General features: G+C 40.4%; 1 protein-coding gene across 1 annotated transcript in view; it reads left to right on the top strand.

Moving 5' to 3' along the window:
- The first annotated feature begins 209 nt into the window (after positions 1–209).
- The window catches only part of LARP4B (La ribonucleoprotein 4B), a 59909-nt gene continuing 41070 nt past the window's right edge, over positions 210–19048 (top strand). Inside the window, exons 1-2 of the mRNA XM_074831936.1 lie at positions 210–571; positions 18836–18970. Of these exons, the coding sequence (XP_074688037.1) occupies positions 18890–18970 (81 nt within the window). The 5' untranslated portion in view covers positions 210–571; positions 18836–18889. The remainder of the gene's footprint in view (positions 572–18835; positions 18971–19048) is intronic.

Genomic DNA, 19048 nt, shown 5'->3' with positions numbered 1-19048 from the left:
GAGATAAAATGCCTCGGCTGGGCGGGCGGTGCCGGCCCGCCTCCGCGCGCTCATTCAGAGCGGGTGACGTCAGGCGCGTCACGTGCGGCCGCGCGTCACGGCGCGCGCGGGGTCCCCTCCGCCAATCCGCGGGCACTGGTGCCGGCCGAGCGCGCCGCTTCGCGCGGCGTCGCTGGCCAATCCCTTCCGCCGGCGGAGGAGGGACTTCCGCCAGGAGCCGGAAGCGGGTCTCTCATGCGAGCGGGTGGTTGAGTCTCGGCTCGGAGACGTTTCGGGCCCCGGAGCCGCCGCCGCCGCCGCCGCCTCCTCCTCCTCCGCGCCCCCCCCTCCCCGCTGTGCTGCCGCCGCCTGCTCCTCCTCCCGGCCCTCGCCCCGCTCTCCGCTCTCCTCCTCCTGGCATCCGGCGGCGGCGAGGCCCCGGCGGCGGCGGCGGCGCAGCGAGAGGCTCCGGCGCTAGCGGAAAGCCCGGCAGGAGCGAGAGGCCCCGTCGCCAGCGGAGACCCGCCCCGCGCCCGACCGTCTTCTCCCCGTCGAGGCCCGTCCCGAGGGCGGCGGCGGTTGCTGGTGACAGGTGAGTGCGAGGGGCCTCCCGGGGCCCGCGCTTTCCCGGCACCGGCGCCCGCTCGGGCCGCTCTCCCCACCCCCCGTCCCCCGGTGTGAGGGGGAATGGCGGAGCTGGACGGGGAGAGACACCCCCCCGTTCCGCCACCCGCCACCCCCCTCGCACCGGGGAGGCGGCCGGAGCCGCCATCTTCCCACCCGAGGCGGTTCCCCGGGGAGAGGTAGGAGGGAGGAGGAGGGATCCCGGCTCGGGGCCTTGATGGTGGCGGGGGGTAGGGCGAGTCGCCGGGCTGGGCCGCCGGGGCCGCTCCCGCACCGTGGCCTCCCTGAGCGGCGCTCTCTGCCCCGGCCCCGAACGGGTTTTGCCCCCCCCCCCCCCCCCGCGCCGGTTTGGCGCTGCAGGAGATCTCCGTGGTCCGCAGGTGCGAGCGCCTTTGGAGACCGCGGGGAACGGGGCGGGTGGTGTGTGGGCTTGCCCGGGGCACTGGCTGGATAGCGCTGTCCGCCCTGGGCGGCCGGGGAGCTGCGACCCCCCTCTCCAGGAGCGCGGCTGGAGTAAGCGGTGGCGCAGGCCGTTCCAGCCCCTCGCCGATGGCCCCGGGCAGATGCAGGGCAGCGCTGACTTTGACGAGAGCTGTGTCCGGAATAGGTGAATGGATTCCGCAGGAGCCAGCGGGCCAGCTGTGCTCGCAGGTTATGAAGCACTACTTGGAAAAGCAGCCACCACACAAATGGTGTTTCGCACCGAGGATTCTGTTGTTGTTGGGCCTTCGCTAGCTGCTTCAGCCAAGTTGTTTTCACTCTCGGTTTCAGTTTGTGTAGATGCTCAAAATTACTATGTAGCTTTGTCCACAGTCTAAACAGATGTGCGCTTGCCAAACAATGTTGTACAAGATTCCTGTGTGGCAGATAAGTATAATTATTTTTATTCTGCAGGTAAGGGAATTGAGGAAAAGTGGTTAAGACTTGCCTGTGGCCACAGAGAGAGAGCTGGTTTCAAAACCACTGTTTAAACTTGAGTCACGGTTGGGGTGAAACCATGGGAATTCTGGCTTCCCAGCCTGTGTCTTGTCTCTGGCCTAGTTTTGTTGGTCTCCGTCTGAATCCTTAGTAAAATTGGAGTAGGAATCTTAAGTACTGCTTCAGGATCTCTATTGAAAGGCTTTAACCTTTCGTGTGGTTTATGTTTCATGTCAAGCTTATCAGGTTTTTACGGATTGGATACATTTTCAAAGGTCAAAGCATGTTGTGTTCTTTTTTTAAACTTGCTGGGATTTCACAACTCTAGGGTTTTGATTCTGATCTGGTAACTGTTTTTATCAGTTGAACTTTCACTTGCTTCCTGCTGACTTGTAAGCATTTCTTCAAGTTAATTCTTGAGATATGAAGCTGATCAGCTTAATCACTATTAGAACAACATTGATATTTACTAATTTTTTTATTACTGTTATTTTTTTATGGGAAGTGAAAGGGAGGAGAAAACCAGCATGGGGCCTGATAAAGCACATAGAGAAAACAGTATGTATTTTATATGTAATGTCCGGAGGAAATTTTACTCTTCTAGGTGTGTTGCCATTTATATGTGTATACCATGTATACGGAAGCTGAAATTTCTCTTATGTTTAATTGGTTTTACAATTCTGGGAAGAAAAAAAATCCTAATTGAAACTGAAATAAAAGGTTTGTGTAAATGAATTAATAGAAAACATTTGACCTTTTGGATGATCCTAAATAAGTGACTGTGTATTTTCATGGTATATAATCAGGTCCTTAAGTGCACACAATGTTCTGGGTTAGACTGAATTGTTTCCCTTGTAATTCTTTCTGTTTTTTCAAGTGTTTACACACAAGTGCCTCGAGGGAATAAAGGTGTCAGGGCAAGTGTGTTCTGCCTTGGTTGCTTTTTATGGCTTGCACTAGTGCAAATAAACACATAGAAAGGTATGGATGACTGACATGTACATATATATTGTTTAGATATGTGGCTGGAACTTAAATCTGTTCAGTACAGAGCAAGATGGAAGATCTGGAACTGGAGGCAGCTGTGGGAGCTTTGGGATTTGGGTTTTTTTGTTAGAGACATGTGGTAACTATGTAGGCAATTTCTGGTTCTGTTTAGCCTGAAATGGAAAATAAATACAGTCAGGTTTGTCTAATCATGTTCTGTGGAGATCTGTTGCTGTGTCTCTTAAGTCTCATATCTGGCAGTGGCTTTGGCTTTAAATCAGTTGTGAGCTTAATTGGCATGGTAATATAAACTCTTTGTTAAATATTTATTACATTACCTCACAAAATGCACATGCTAGACACAGAAGAGGCATGTTTCTGGCCTTATTGCGTGACAAATCTAAAGTGACAGCTGAAAGGTAGCAAGCAAGGAATTATAAAGAACAAAGTAATTAGGTGTAGCTGTTTCATCAGTTTAATTTTTCTAAATTAGGTGGCTTTTTGGTCCTTCAGTGCCATTAATGTTTAATTCTGTGGTGCCTGTATATATTCATCAGACATTCCCATTCTCAAAAATTAATAGGTAAGGTACACAAATAAGCATGTAGAGCACTTGACTTATCTTTTCTCATGCCTGTGTTGGAAGGAGCAGGTTTTGTCAAGGGCATCGGCCTTATCGATCTTCTTGGAGAGCATTCTTGTTTTGGAGGTGTTCTGTGAAGGAAGGTGCAAAGGTGGCTGTAGAAGTAGCTAACAAATGCAGTTTCAAGAAAGCTATCACTGACGCTGAGGAAAAGGCAAAAGAGACCAGATGAAGGAAGGAAAGAAACACAGTTTCAGGTCTGGAGAATATCAAGCTTTGGGAGTGTGGTTTTTTGTATGTGTATGCACACATGTGAGGAACTGTTATATGATGTAAGAAGTTGTTAAAAATGTGGTTTACACAGTGTTCTGTTCCTTTAAGCATTTACTAGCAAAATGACATTTTTAGACAAGTTTGTGTAACTCTTAAAAATAACTGTGGAAAATAATGTTTGACTGCATTTATTCTGGTATGTAATCAGTGATATTAAACTAACATGAGTATTGCAAGTTTCTTGTATTTGCATTCAAAATGGGCACACAGGTACCAGCAGGAAAGGAAGGATGTTACAAAACAGAACGTTTTAAGGAAGAAAATTAACCCCTCCCCCTACAGTTTTGAAAGAGGCAATAGTATGTGGAGAACTGTGTAGAAGATGAGAGTAAAAGCCACTCTTGTAGTAAAGGCCCTGGAAAGGTATTTGAGCAATGTGGGTTCCAAAGCAAGGCATACTAATGCTGAAACTAATACAAAATACAATCGTTTTGGTCTGTACAAAACAACATCTAGACAGGTGGATTTCACCATGTAAGCCAGTCAGTTAGGAAGGGGGAAGCGATCTAAAACTTAAATTTGAAATAATGCTAGTTTTGTGTGATACCTCAAAAAAGAGAACATGTATGCATATATCCTGTTCCCCACTGAAATGGTAATGTGCTTTATCAAAGGTACCAATTGAAAATTTTGTAAATACAGTTATAAGCTAATGCTTTGGGGAAGTTCTGTGTTCTTTTCCTATGTATTAATTACTCTGTGCTAAACTCAAGACAAGCTAGTGTGTGGTAACAGTCAAACATGAAAATAGAATACCTCCGAAGCACTTTCTCTGAATATAAAACTCGATATTTCTCCTGGTCAATAAAAATAATTTGGTGCTGTAAATACTGCATAATTGAAGAAGACCCATTGCTATTTCAACAATCTGTTTCTTTCTCTTTAAGGATATGCTGTTTTTGACTGGCTCATGATAAAATATTTATTTAAAACCAGTAAGTCTGAGGAAATTGTTAGAAACAGGAGCCTAGAAGTTGATTTCTGTACCACTCATTCATTTAAATTAATCTAGCCAAGTTCCACAAAGTAGTGCAAGAGAAGCAAATTCTATTAATTGGGTCATAGCTGATATTTCTTTAGTTTTGGTCTTGTGCTGGAGCCAAAGACTTACAATTTTTTTTATTGATCTTTCACATTTGTGTGTTCTGTGTGTGTTGCTGCTATGTACCCTTCCTAAAGGCGGGTGTCCCCCCTTCTATTAGGAAGCAGGTGCTACAGAGTAATAGCTTCAGACAACAGAGGTACTTTGGAGTACTTAAATTAGGTGTGACTGTAATACAGCATAATTGTGCGATTAGGATAGCCATGACAGGGTTGGTTCTGTGATGTGTACTGCTGCAGGTATTTTGTGTCTGGGTATGTGTTTCAGGAACAGCAATTAACTCCAAAATTGGAAGTCTGGCAGGGGTTACTAATATGTGGCTTGCTACTTGGCCTAGAACATTGCAGGGAATTGGGGAAACGCTGTTTTGACGCCCTGATGAATCACCAATTTCTTTTGAGCCTTAATCTTTTCTAACGCTCGTTTACCATGGAGGGCTGGGCTATGCATATTCTGGATCCTGTCAGTCCAGCTCCTTAATGGGTAGTTGAATGATGTAATACAAAAGGAATCAGTCGTTCATAAGCTGAATGGATTGCCGCCTCTGCACTTCCAGCAGCTCTGTTGTTATTCGCATAAGGCTGTTGGCATGTAAGGAGCTGGTGTCCCCAAGAGTATATCCTACAGTAAAGGTTCATTCGGGATTGCTTTTATGGCCACCTAGAGTTCATGGATATCAAGTTCAGTGTACATGTATTTAAGGTGGTAGTAGTAGCTATATACGACTTCTAGTTTTGGGCTGTTGCACATATAGGTAGATGTCTGTAGGCATCTGTGTTTCTATCTGGCATGGTAGCTTACGATGAATTAGACCCAGAATGGCTTTATCTGAGGTACTCATTCCTGAAATGCCTGTATCACTTTCACTATTGAAAACAGCAAACACTGGCAACAGAGACTTTGGAAATTACACCTTCAGATGCTATCAGGAGTTCACGTGGGACTTGTTCAGGAATATGCTGAGTTTTGAGTGTAGTTGTAGAACATACAGTTATTTTATCTTAAGCTTGTGCTGGGCATTTTGCACATCAAAATATTGTATCACTTAATTTTGCTTTTAGATTTCCTGTGTTTTCTTGCACAAGTATCAGACCAGTATTTTCCCTTCGCTTAGATTAATTCCCCCTCAACTTCATACTGGCCCTTACCTGCGAGCTTCTGGAAATAAGCAACAATGATGAAAATTAATACTTTATTGATGATATTCATAAGGTAGACTTCCATCTGTCTAGGTAATGGATTCACAAACTTACTTGAAAAAAGTATAGATTTCTGTTATTCTATTAAAAGTGTTTCTCCATATTTCTCAGCAGACCTATTCTTCTGTAAACTATTTTCAAATATTTTATAATCACAGTATGTCAGTAATCTGACAGGGAATCTTGAGAAACAAAATATTAGTTAAATAGTAATTATGTCAAGGAAAATATATTTTAACTATCTGATAAATCTCATTTGTCAGAAACTTAATGAAATGCTTGAGAAGCTTTACAGTGAGGTCTCTTGGCAGCTTTATGGTTTTGGTTTTGGTCAGTGTTGGTATCCATAAGCATATTTTTACAGGTTGTGATGCTGTCACAGGTTGCCCCACAACAGAGTCTGACTCTGACTGTTGTTCAAACAAGGAACTGATGAATCAACAGGCCAATGTCCAAAGTAGCTTGCTTTTTCGTACCCTGGTGCTGAAGGTTTATGCTCAAATGTTTTGATGTATCCTACTGGTTTCTGATTCTTGTTCTAGGAATTTGAAAAATAGAGCAAAAGGGAAGAATGCATCAGGGCACGGTTGCTTTCAGTGCTGAGCTACCTGTATGTGCAGAATTGGCAGTCTTATCTCAGAGTTTTGTTCCCATTCAATGTTGTTGCTGCCTGACGGATAGGGACAGAAAATGGTCAACATGTTGCTGTTTAAAAAAGCAAGGCAAACAATTTGGGCAAAATATCGTTGCCTACATTGGCATGTCTCCAAGATCTTGGATTTGTGTCCCTGTTCCTGTTTAAAGCTTGTTGTCTAATTCTTTAATAGATGTCTAAAAGATTCATATTATAAAGAAGAGGGGGATCCTTTTTTATGAACCTGTTGCAGCTTAGTTTATAATCCATTTTGTTATGATTATATTTTTTTGTTTATTAATTCACATTGTGTATTTTAACTGCCTGGATTCAAGGAATCAGTGGAATTTTTAGGAGGATCTGTGCCCAGTTATTTTGACTTGCAAGGAAGAATTTTTGTCCTTAAATCCAAGCTCAAATATTGGAAGAGTCCATCCTTTAACAGTGAGTCAAAACCTGAATTACCAGTAGTTTTGATTACAGTGATACTCTAAAAAGGTGGGGTGCTTTATCTGTGAACAAATGTGCACCCAGTAAGGTGATAGTCTTTCATACAGTGTTTTTACAGTAAGCAAGAGTTGCTTCTGATTTTGGTGAAGCCTGTAATGGAGGATGGTGGCTTTTTTCAAAAGAGGAAGTAATACTAAAATGACTGAATTATTTGGGTTAAATTCTATTTTTGACAAAGAGGTTAATGAAATAATCATTGGCAAAAACATTAGTTTCCTTTTCTTATTACAAAACCTTAAAGTTAAATGATGCTTATTTAAGTAATTTAATTTCACTTTAGATTTGGTCCTGAACAAGTTTCAAAACTTAAGTTGACATACTTTAGGTAAATGACTGTCTTTCAAGTCATCTGAAAAAAACACCCAAACCCAGAAGCCTGAGGGGTAGTTCATCCTAGGCTATTTGTTTTGCAGAACAAATGTTTGTTAAAATACTCTTTGCATAGTCGAGGATTATTGTATACATTCATGTTGGAAGAAAACTTGTGGTACCCTTTCATTTATCACTGTAATTATCAACATCTTATTTGCTTCCCTATATGCCTCTCACCTGGACTTTATGTAGATGTAGACCCTTTCCTCCCTTACTTCCCTTAGACCTGTTCTGACCAAAGATCTAGGAGCACTGCAACAGCTGTCCCATCAGTCTGCATCAGATCTTTCTCAGAATTAGTTTTGCATGCATTTGAATTTGAGATCCTTGGTGTAAGATTTTTGCTTCCCTGAATTAGGTGTTTATTGTGTGGTCCAAGAGTGTAATGATAAAGAGATTAGCAAATCAGTTTTGAAGCTATGTGTGTGTCTTAAAGAATAATTCAAAGCACTAAAAATACTAAGTGTCCTGGAAGTTCCTAATACAGTTTTTAACCTTCTCTTGCTTAAGCACAGCACTGATTGCAGACTTGAAACGTGGAATCCAAATAGCAATATTCTAAGATAAGACCATTAAGACCTGTTAAAGAATGTCAGAATTCTAACCTCACCTTTGGAACTGCCCTAAATATTAACCTTATAGCTTCAAGGGATGCTTTTAGTCTTGTCTTTCATTATAAAATAATGCATCCTCTTCTGTCAACTCCTGAATTTTTCCGAAGAAGATAATGTCCATGAATTTCTACCCAGCAGGGCTAGATTAGTTATTTCCTTTACCTAGAGTCACAGGCAGCATCATGAGTGGGCATTGACCATTTTCTGGTTATCAGAGTAGTGAAGTGTGCAGAAAACTTAGCAATCGTATTGGTAAATCGGGAGGAGGAACACTCAGAAATCGAAACAAGGAAGTTCGATGTTCCCAGCATTGCTAAACTGACACTCTTCATGCACTACATTTAACTTGTTCCCTCTGAGTGCTAAAGCTGATGGTACTTGGTCATCTGTCATATTTTTGAAGACCTAGTGTTTCTTTGAAGAATTAGGAAAGGCCAAATAGACCATCACTTGCGGCATCTTAGCTTTAAAAATTTGAAGTAGCTAGTAGAACATTGTAGCACTTCGCAGTTGTTTTGTGAAATAAACATAACTTGTAAAATGACAGGTCCATTTCCTGTGAGACTGGTATGCTGAGATGCTGGTGAGTCTGTTAGCCAGTCAAAGTTCGGTATCTATTCTAGTTTATACTCCAAGTCAGGAATGAGTTTCAGTCTTAAAATGATAACTGTTTCTCATGATGAAAGTACAACATTTTCTCTAAACTTTACAGCTCTGTGTAAGCTTTTAGCATACTTAATTGTTGCTTCCTTCAGCAGTGGAATAGGAAGATGAATCTTTCTGACTTCCCTTCAGTAGATACTTTAAAGACAAGGAAACCCACAAAAAACCTTGGTTAAGTGAGAGCAAGCCAGCTATGTGGGGAGGGAGGGGAAACAGGGAAAATACATTATTATGCAAGATATTATACTTGCATAATAATTCCTCATGTGTGCATGAGTTCAGAGAAGATATAACAGAATGAGACAGACTTAGTAACTGGAGTGCCAAAGTAAACTCACCTGCTGGGAATAAGATGTGTGTCAAAATGAAGAACTGTGTTTTACAGGAGAAAATATGTGAAGTTTTTCATGTGGCTTTTTCTGATAGCCATGTTAATCATGCAGTGTCTTGATTGGCTATGGGAGGGAGTGGTATACTAAGATATGTGGAAATTTTTGAAAAGTTTCACTTTAAATCACAGTTTGTGAGTTTAAGTTACCATCTAGTGTTCTGAAAATGCCTATTTAAAAATAGTACCAAAATGAGCAGTATTTTGTAAAATCTGTAGTACAGGTATAAGCTCCTGCCCCATCCACTCCAGGGCAAGATTTAATTTTCTTTCCAATACAGCTTACTGCTTCTAGTTGATCGTGTCAATGTTAGATTAATGGTTGGACTAGATGATCTTCAAGGTCATTTCCAACCTAGACGATTCTGTGTCTTGGTCTTCTGCTTTCTGGACGTGCAGAGGTGTGTGCAATTGTTAACTCATGGAACTTCAGTGCGGACAAGCAACATGGATGATGATAGTTGATGATAAATTAGAGGAGGCTTTGCATTCGATGGTGCTAAACTTCAGAAACAGATTTTTGTGATGCTTTCCTAATGTTAGCATTAAGTGAAAAAAATTAATTTCTGCATCAGTGAACAGTATTTGCCATTAAATATTGGTATTACGTTAGAAGCCTGGAATAGTCTCCCAGCTAATTTGTAAGCATAAATTTATTAAGTTTGAGAAGCTTTGGCTTTCCAAGAAAATTTAGCCCATCAAAGATCACACCAAAGCATCTCAAGTTAATATTTGTGTAGTAGATAAACAATTTTAGCGGTTAAAATTATGTATATTAGTAAAAAGACCAACCTTTTTATTTATTTGCATTACCTCCTCTTTGAGTTGTATTTGCAGATCAGAATCCCGTTGCACTGGACACTGCAAGCGCAGACTGTTGCCTTGTAGCTTAGTTAAGGGTAACAGGTAAATGCAGGTCTATGGGAGCATTAGAAGAAATGAATGTGAGCAGTGGGTTAGTAAATATGATGCCTGTGCCCTGAAAACCTCATCAGTTTTTAAAATATATTAATTTTTTTAAAATCTTGGGGAAGGAGGGAGCTTCCATCACATTCTACAGTTTTTGTTAATGCATGTTAGGCATAAACATTTTGGCATATGTAGTCTCTATTACATAGCTTGGAAGCAGAGGCAGGTGTGAGATGCTGTGCAGAGTCTGGGGTCTGGAACTCCAGGCTTGTCCTTCTGTAGGTACGTGAAGCATTGTTGCCCTGTGTTCAGGCTTCATTGGTTTTCTGTTTTTTATAATGCAGAAGAGCAATAATTTGCATTGACCTGTTCTTTTCACACTTTGATTCAGTACAGGCATTCTGCTGGGATTTCTCTTGCGGGTATGTTACTGTCATCTTTTCTTTCTTTCCCTCCCTGCCCCCGCCTCTTTCTTTTGCAGTAGGAACTACCTGTGATGCTTTGTAGGCAAGAGTAATAGCAGCAGCAGTGTCATCATCTGGACTTGACAGCAAGTTTCACTCAGAACTGCAGTACTTGGTTTGCAATACTCAGCTGCTGGTGGTTTCCTAGAGAGCAGGAAGGAAGGATTAATGGCATCAGTTGTTTGACTTGGGTCTTCTCTCCTCTACTACTCTTCAGGTGGTCCCAGAAGTGTGTGCAAGCAACTACTGTGTAGTTCTCTGTTTAACTACTTGTAGAAAAGGGAATCGTTAAAATTTATTCCAATTCTGTTCTTGCTGGTGATGTTTTCTGTCCTGGAAAAAGAGATACCAGGGCTGGGAGGTAGGGAGGAGGTCAAATGCTCATGAACCGAACTGAGGGCAAGTGATGGAGTATTTTAGTGGAAAATCATCATACTTTGATGTACTTGCCTAATGTACTTGAGTGGCAAATTCTTGATCTCCTTCCTGAAAAAGATAAAAGACCTTTTTTCCTCTGGTGTGAGATCTTTTCTGCTTTTTGTAGGCCTTGGTAATGACTGTAGAATTTGTGATTCTATATTCAATGAGAAAACAGATTTTCAAGAGAGGATGGGGTTGTGGAGAATTATGGTCATAGATGCTTTATATTAAGGTGGCATCCCACCTTTTGTTTCGGAATTGTCATGGTTTAGCTGAGCTGCTAACAACTTTATGCCATTTGAGGGGTTGTTCAGACCATGTACAAATAGGAGAGTGAAGGGTTTATTTTAGTTAAGTTTGGTACTTTTTGAAATCATTATCTGATAAAAGAATATCTTATCTGACATGATAGTTATAATAGAAATTAAATATGCATCTTTATGGATAACCTTCAGGGTGTGTGCTGTTAGTCCATACAACTGAGGAAAACAAGCTTGTGGCTTTGTGATGGATGTGCTACATGAAGCAACCCCTGTTAATTAATGAGTTGGGTTTCTTAATGTTATGTGCTTCAGCCCGCAGTCAGAGTGCTGCTTCAGATTTGAAAACTGAGAACAAGCTGTAAGCAAACTGAAAACTGCTCATGACACAATCACACTTGTCTTCAAGGCACATGATACTCTTAAGGCACAAAAGTGGGTTATTCCTGTCTTGGTAGGCAGTCCTAGTATTCTTAAATGGTAAGATTTTTTTTTTAGGTTATATACTATTAAACATCTGGTGCATTGCATTACCGAGGAGGATATGATCCACAGGCTTATTGGTCCGTTTCTTGAGTGATGTTTGAATGCACATCAGATAGTACCTGCCTGTAAAACTTACCATCTTGGTGTGCAAAAGGACTGTGGAAATTCTGTGTGAGAGCTTTCAATGTAGTGAAGAGATTTCCTTTTATTTTAAGCATATGTATTTAAAATACAATGCATAAAAGGCTACAGATAATCAGGATTATTTATTGGTAGGGGTCATCCTGTTATCTTCTGTGTACTGTCAAGATATTTCTTCCTGTTGTTTGAGATTAGGTGAGTGAATGAGGCTGTAACTTTACCCTCTTCCCATTTTTCTTGCTCTTGACCGAGTTTTTCATATACATCTGTATAGAGTCCTTATCATTTACCACTATCGGGTTTCTTTCATATTTTATCACCTTTGTTTAGTAACTTATTGCTTGGTATCTCTTGGACAACAGTCTGAATTTCTAGACTTGCGGAGTAATCAGTTCTGCTGTGCACTTCCATCGCAGAGGTTTTCGTGTGTGTGTGTTAGAAAGCTCAGTAAATGGAGTTGGAAATTGCTTGTGAAGCATAGCACAGAAATGTTTCATAAATCTTTAAATAAGGAAATGCAGCACTCCCTTTAAATAGCAAGGTTTACTGTTTCTCTTGAAATCTCAGCCATTCTTAGAGGAGAGACAGTGTTTGAAGAGATAATTAATAGAATTGCAGAACAGTTTTGGAGGCTGTCAACCCTATAAAGGACAGAAGGGTTTTTAAAAAACTTGTGAAGTAGGTTCAGCAGCAGCTCTAAACTGTTTTAGCTGGTGTTTTCTGTTGCAGAATGTTGAAAACATCCAGGGTTAAGGGTGCACTTCTGACAGTACATTTCTTGCTAAAATTTGGTTGCCATGTGGGTTTTAAAATGCCTTGCACCTGCAAAGTGTCCAGTTGCAGGTTTGTCCCCGGTGCTTATGTCCATGTTCCTCTCCAAGAACCAAAAAGTTGCATTGTTCCGGGTGCTGCCTGGGGGGGTGCCTGGGCACAAGCAATTTTCTTGGCAGGAAGGAAAACTGAAACAAATCAGATCGTACTTTTCTTGGGTGTTTTGAAATCTAACTTTCCAGCCACTGTGACACATACACTGGATGCATGTACATTTTGAAACCTTCATCTGGCAGACTGTTAAATGTCTGGGTCACACTAAGCTCCAGAGGTGAAATTTTCAGCTTTTCCCCCAACTGTTTAGCTAATTAGCAGTTAAACAATTTCAGAGCCTTGTGATGATTTTTAAAATAGTAGTGTATTCAAAATTTAACTTCTGTAGACACATGCCGTGACTAAATATTTATGTCATGTCAGCTTTTTAATTGCTGTTGTGTAATACAGAGTTTACAACCGACGTAGGCACAATGATGATTGCAGAGATCGCCACCAACAGATGTGCTTTTTGGGGTGGTTAGATTTTTTCATTCGCAGCTATTTCGTCCACTGTGGTAATGTAACCGCTTCACAGTATATTTTCTTTTAAATAATGCCATCCTTTGAATGATAGAGCGCTTGGCACATCTGCTCCGTAAAGAAACTGATTTCCTGCTTTGAAAGGAAAGATGGAAACCCCTGAGTTCTGTCACAGGCTTTCTGTATTGGAATGATACAGCTTTGTAGGGTTATTCATCTACAGAATGGTAACACGTGCCCCATGCAGCAGGATGATAGTTCAACTCTTACATGAGCAGCTGAAATCTTTCTTTGAAAGTCTTCTAAAACAGCCATCTGATTAAAATTGCAAGCTCTAGTTTGTATCACTACTCATAACACTAAGTACTCAGGGAAACTTGCAGTCTTACAGGATTAGGATTTGTCAGTTTTTCTTGATGATGCTCTATAAGCTTAACTATCCCGTATCTGAGTTAGCAGCTTTACCTGGGCTAAGAACATGATTAACTCTTGACATATTACGTATGCCTTGGGTATTCAAAACACTTGTGAAACTAATAAAAGAAGATAAAGTTTCTTTAAACAGGAGTTAATGTATTAAATTAGTAATATACTTTTGGAAGAGGCATCTGTTATTTCTCATATCAACTATGTGATGTATTCAGCTGGTGCTAAAACTCTTTTCCTAGCTGAGGTCAGTGGTAGCTCTGATTACTTCTGCTGCGGTGTCTGATCCTCATGGATACAGAAGGGCATGAAAGATGGTGAGAAAGTATGTTATCTCTGGCAGTAGAAAGAGGGTTTCTGGCCTGCAACTGGAAGTTTGTTATGAGGCTTAAGTTAAGCAGTGCACCTCTGTTTTGAAAACATTTTAGGCTTTCTCATGTTACTGGAAGTGTATTTCTGTATTAGCCTTGTGAAAAGTTTATCTTAATCTGTGTTTAAAGTTTCTAAAATGTTTGCTAGGAAGAGTTCTGCACAAAGCCAAACTCAAATCTATTTTTGTTTGTGCTTGCTGGAAGAGCAATGAAAAGATCTTTTATTCTAGTGAGCTTTTTTGTTTTATGGTGTTGCTGTTTGCAGTATGAAAGTTAGTTGTCAGCACTTGCATTTGTAAATCTCTTTTTAAGGGCTGATTACTCTGGGCTGAAAGTTGGCAGGCAAGATCTCAGCCCTAGAGCATTGTTTGGGGTTTTGCATGTTTTTAAATAACAGATCTATCTGACTGGTTTGATTGAGAGAATGCATGCTGCTACTCATACTCTTGTAACTAGACAGCAAAAAAGACTGCGTAAAAGCACACTTTGAATATGAATTAGAAAAATTAGAGAACTACCAATGAAAGCAGGAAGATCAGAGGCTACACTTGAGGGAGGTTTGCAGGGGTTGATGGGGGCAGTAGTGGTTTTGTTGGCTATATAACAACTGAGTAGATGTCTCTTCCAAGCTGTTTGCAAGGTTGTGGTGTATGTGGATGCAGTGTGTGTATAAATATTTTCAGACAGTTGAACATTAACTCTGCCAGTACTATAAGATACCTTAACCTGAATTAAATGCAGTGTAAAGGTTAGCCTGATGTTGGCACCATAATAACACACATGTGTGGCTTTTGGCTGAGAGAGGTCTTAGCTCTGCTTGGTTTGACACCCAGACAAGCATGATCGTGTGGTTGTGTGCACTTGTTGTGTATAGTCATCCTGTGGACCATTGCAGGTTTGTATCTGGCATATTCTGAAATGATGGAATTCTTATAACAAGATGCATTTGCCAGTGAAGAACCATGTTATTCTTCAGAAGTCTTGTGCTCTTTTAACCCAAAACAAAATAACAAAACCCACAACTTTTTATTTGTGAAGGTGGTTGTGGATGTTGCAGAGGGAAACCAGTAGGCTGAAATATGTGCTCCCTGTGTTGCTCAGCCAGGTGGTCTCAGTCCTTCCTGGGAGTATTCTTGTAACTCTTCAGATCAGCCACTGCTGACAAGGACAGATCTGTACGAGTAAAGAGTTAACCGCCCCCATCATCCTTGGTCTAATCAGAAAACAAGTGTATTAAGGTGCTCTTCCCCTTCCTGTTGCAATTACTAATTTAGCAGGTTGAGCAGTGTGTTACAGTTTTGGGGACAGTAAAGTCCTCGTGGTTGAATGTTGTGCAGTTTCTAAAGAAACATGTTTTTACCTGTGTTTTAAACTTCTGGGGGGTGTCTTGCCTGCTTACAGACAAAGTTCAAACTGCTTTTGATAAACTTCAGTAAAATCCATTCAGTTTCTCTTGGATTGGGTAGTTCTGGAAATATGTATTTGCATGTCTGAAGAGTAACTTTGTTGTCATAATATATCTGAAGTTGTTGAACTTGACTAATTGCTCTGTGAGTGGCAACCCAGAAGAAAATACAAAGATCTACTATACACATTTACAGGGTTGAATCATGTATAATACTACAAAATCATAGTTGTATACTTCTAAATGAACTCCTAAATGTGGGCTGTTCTGTAGGCTATGACTAGACATACTTTGTGGAAGACATGATTTTTTTGTGAATCTGCTTGCTATAGACTGGAAATATTATTTAAAAGCTTATTTAAGAGATTGTGTGCTTCTGAAGGTTTTTCTTGTGTCTTGTTTTAATAATTTGAATGAAAAAAAGATTGCAGTCTACTTGTGACAGCTCAATGTTCTGCTGTAAGTATTGTTACCTCTATCTCAAATGGGTCAGCCGACTTGTATTTTTCACTTGAATGTTTGTTGCAGCAGCATGTATTTATGCGGAGATAGGGTTTACCAATCAGCAATTCAGAGTATCTTTTAAAATGATGGGCAAGTTAACTCTTCAATGGGATGATAATTATTATTGCTGCATTAAAATGCCACATTTAACTTGCCAATTTGACTATTAAACTAGCATCAAAAGAGGATAACTGTCTTCCAAACTACCAATCCTGATCTATAGTTGCTAGTACTACAGGATATTGATTGTGGTTCCTGTAAATAAGCTTGTGTATGTAGATATGTATCAATACTAATGAAAAACATGCTAAAACACATCCTGTGAAGAGCCTTTAACGTTTTGTGGTTTTTATTGTTTCTCTCCCTGAAGTAACACTGCTTTTTTCACAAACACTGTATTCTCCAACATGATAGTCTTGGAAGCCTGCAGTCATACAAGTTTTATGCTTTAGGGGACTAGTAGGTGGCAACTCTGCGGCAGAAAAGTTGATAGCACTGACTTTCCAGAACAGCCCTGCACATGAAGTCACAGCAGATGGGATTTTGCAGCAGAGCACTTGATGTCCTGGGGACTTATAGAAGTATGACATACTAAATGAAGAAAATGACAAAGGAAACTCCTGCATTTGGGGTCTTTCTGTAAGGCTTACCCATTTGCAGAAGGGCAAGAGCTGATCATTGTTAAAAGCATGGGACTTAGAAAGCAGGTTGAATATCCTCTTTAAACAGATTATAATGGTATCTCAATTGCTTTGAGAACCATTTTGATACTTAATGATCAAAATACAATTTAAATATATGGGTATATCTCTGTAACTAATAAGAATACGATTATTAGAGTAATCCAAGCAGAGTTACCTAGAGTTTCAATCTAGACCTAGCCTTTGATAAGCTTTTTGTGTAATCTCATCTAAAGGACTTCTGAAAAAGCAGTAGAATGATGTGCTGCTCTGCTGGTGGCTTGCCCAAGAAATTTGAAGTTGCAATGTCCACATTAGTTGTGTTACCTATCAGGTTGGCTAACAACTTGTCCACCCTCAGCCAAAATTAATGATTTAAGTGAATATTTTGTGCTTGATGGCCAATCAGCAAATGCTTTAAAGGACATGTGTGTGCTGGAACTTTACTCTTGCTTGTTAGACTCACATGATTTTATCTGTATTTCCTTCCAAATCCATAGATTTGCAAAGTACTGGTGCTAACACTATACACCAGAGGATGGAAGAGATTGCAGCATGACTGGGGACAGGCTGATCCTAGAAGGGAATGGGAATGTGTGAGATAAGCAGGCGACATAGGGATGCAAAGAAGTACCTCAGCATTGATACAGGGATCAAAATGCCGAGTAGATAGCATCATTGCTGACTGAAACACATTTGTCTTTCTGTAAAGTATACTTTACCTTGTGAATCTGAACTAATGTGTATGCTTAAGGTTAGTATGAACAGCAGTGGAGATTACATACAGCGAACGTGAACTGTGTAAGAAGTCTTGTGCTCTTTTAAGAAAAATATTAATCCAAATTTTTAAAAGGCTAAAACCAGTTTCTTTAAAGAATATTAGCAGAAGTGTTCTCCAAGAAGCTTAGATCCTTCTGCAGTGTTACTGTGCATACAGCTTCCCATGTGTGGGTTTGAGCAACACAGACTGTAGCTATTTAGTACTTGCTTTTAAAAAACTACTTTCATGTTGAGGATGATTTTTGGTTGTTTTGTAAAATACAAACATCATGAATGAACTCCAGACTTTCTACCATGTGGACTCTGTGTATGTTCATGCGTGTATAACACTGTGAGGGGCAGTATAATTTTTTATTTCTTTTTTTTGGGTGTGGTGTTTGTCTGTCACTTCTCCCTTAAATAGTTTCTATTCCAAGATGAGAGGCAGGGTGTTAGGGGAAAAACTTCTGGAAATACAGTGCATGTGTTTCTTTCAAAAACATGTTTGTCATGCTGACTTTACATCAGTAGCATGAAGTGATAAGCAACTGTTCATCTAAGCTGAGTATTTCGTCCTGTCAGGGATGTCAGTATATTTGTTTCTTCAACTGTGTGTGCAAAATATCTTCTGCATAATCCCACAGACACTTGAATCAGCTCATAGGTGAGTGTAGTAATTTTCCTTGACAGTTTTGGAATGTATTCAGTCAGTTGTATAAAAGGGTTTTTCTTATGTCCATTTCAAAATACAGTGTGGAGGAGATTCCATGGGAGGCCATAATGCCATAGTCTGAAAGAAACACTTTTTAACCAGTCTTTTGGAGTCAAGATACCCTAAAAGGAGCTTATGCTGCTGAAGAACAGATTCATACTGGTACTTTCCATGTGCTGCAAATCTTTACTTTCTTATTTGAAAAAGATTGTAGAGAATCTCACCCTGATGTTTTGGTGTCACCAGCTTGAAGGCAATAAATTTTGCATGTTGTTACAGATGGAATACTGGAATTTATGGGTGAATAACTCAAAAAGCATTATTACCATATTGTCAAAAAGCATAGTCCTTTTAGAAAAGAAAAATTTTAAAATGATGCTGACTTTTACATCCCATATTTACTTTGAGACTTCATGCTTTAAATGAGCTTGTCCTGGTTTTTTTTAAAGACCAGGTGTTTTTCAAAACAGCATTCAATAGTAGCCTCAAATTTCAAAGCAAAGACGCTGTCAGACTTTCAACTCTGCTCAGTTTTCTACTTGTCTAATCAAATAAAATAATATTTTAGGATGATGGCACAGAACAACTTGTTGAGCATAACTAATCTAGCAGAACTGTTGTAACATGCCGCTTAAAATTTGCGGATTCAGTGACTGTCAGAGTAGTTGTAGAAGACAAGGTTTGGTTTGTGACTAAATGCTTCTTAATAAGTTAAGTCTACTAGGTGATAGGAAGAAGTCCAGTCCGAATAATTAAGGTGAGAATCAAGTGAAACTTTGCCAGTGGTGTTTCCCTGCCTGGTACAGTGGCAAGTGTTCATCTGCACTCCTGAGGCAACCAGCGACTGGGAGCTGAGTGTATCTCCAAGATCACTTTTTATCCTCGGCTTCTGCCATAACGTTTTCTCTGAACGGATAATCCTGACTGTGCTGTGGAATTTCTTTGGACCTTTAGTCTGAATCAGCATGGCATGTCTGGAATAGCTGTGGATTCTCAGGAGTTCTAACAACCACTTACAGAATCTTTTGTCTTCCTATTTCCGCAGCTTACAAAGGTGACCAGCAAAGTTCTCTCTGAGCAGCCAAAAAGCAGACAGCTCATGACTTCTGATCAGGACACTAAAGTTGTGGCTGAACCGCAGGTGCAGCAAGTACAAGAAGTTAAAGACGGTTCTCATCTAGTAAGTATTGTAATTACGTATTCCCCTGGTATGTGTTGCATGAAACAGGGGTTTTTTTTTGATGTCTTAATCAAAATT

Source organism: Strix aluco, chromosome 1 (genome assembly GCF_031877795.1).
Source record: "Strix aluco isolate bStrAlu1 chromosome 1, bStrAlu1.hap1, whole genome shotgun sequence".
NCBI lineage: Eukaryota > Metazoa > Chordata > Aves > Strigiformes > Strigidae > Strix > Strix aluco.
The sequence above is the reverse complement of the archived record's forward strand: the minus strand, read 5'-3'. Positions and strand labels throughout refer to the sequence as shown.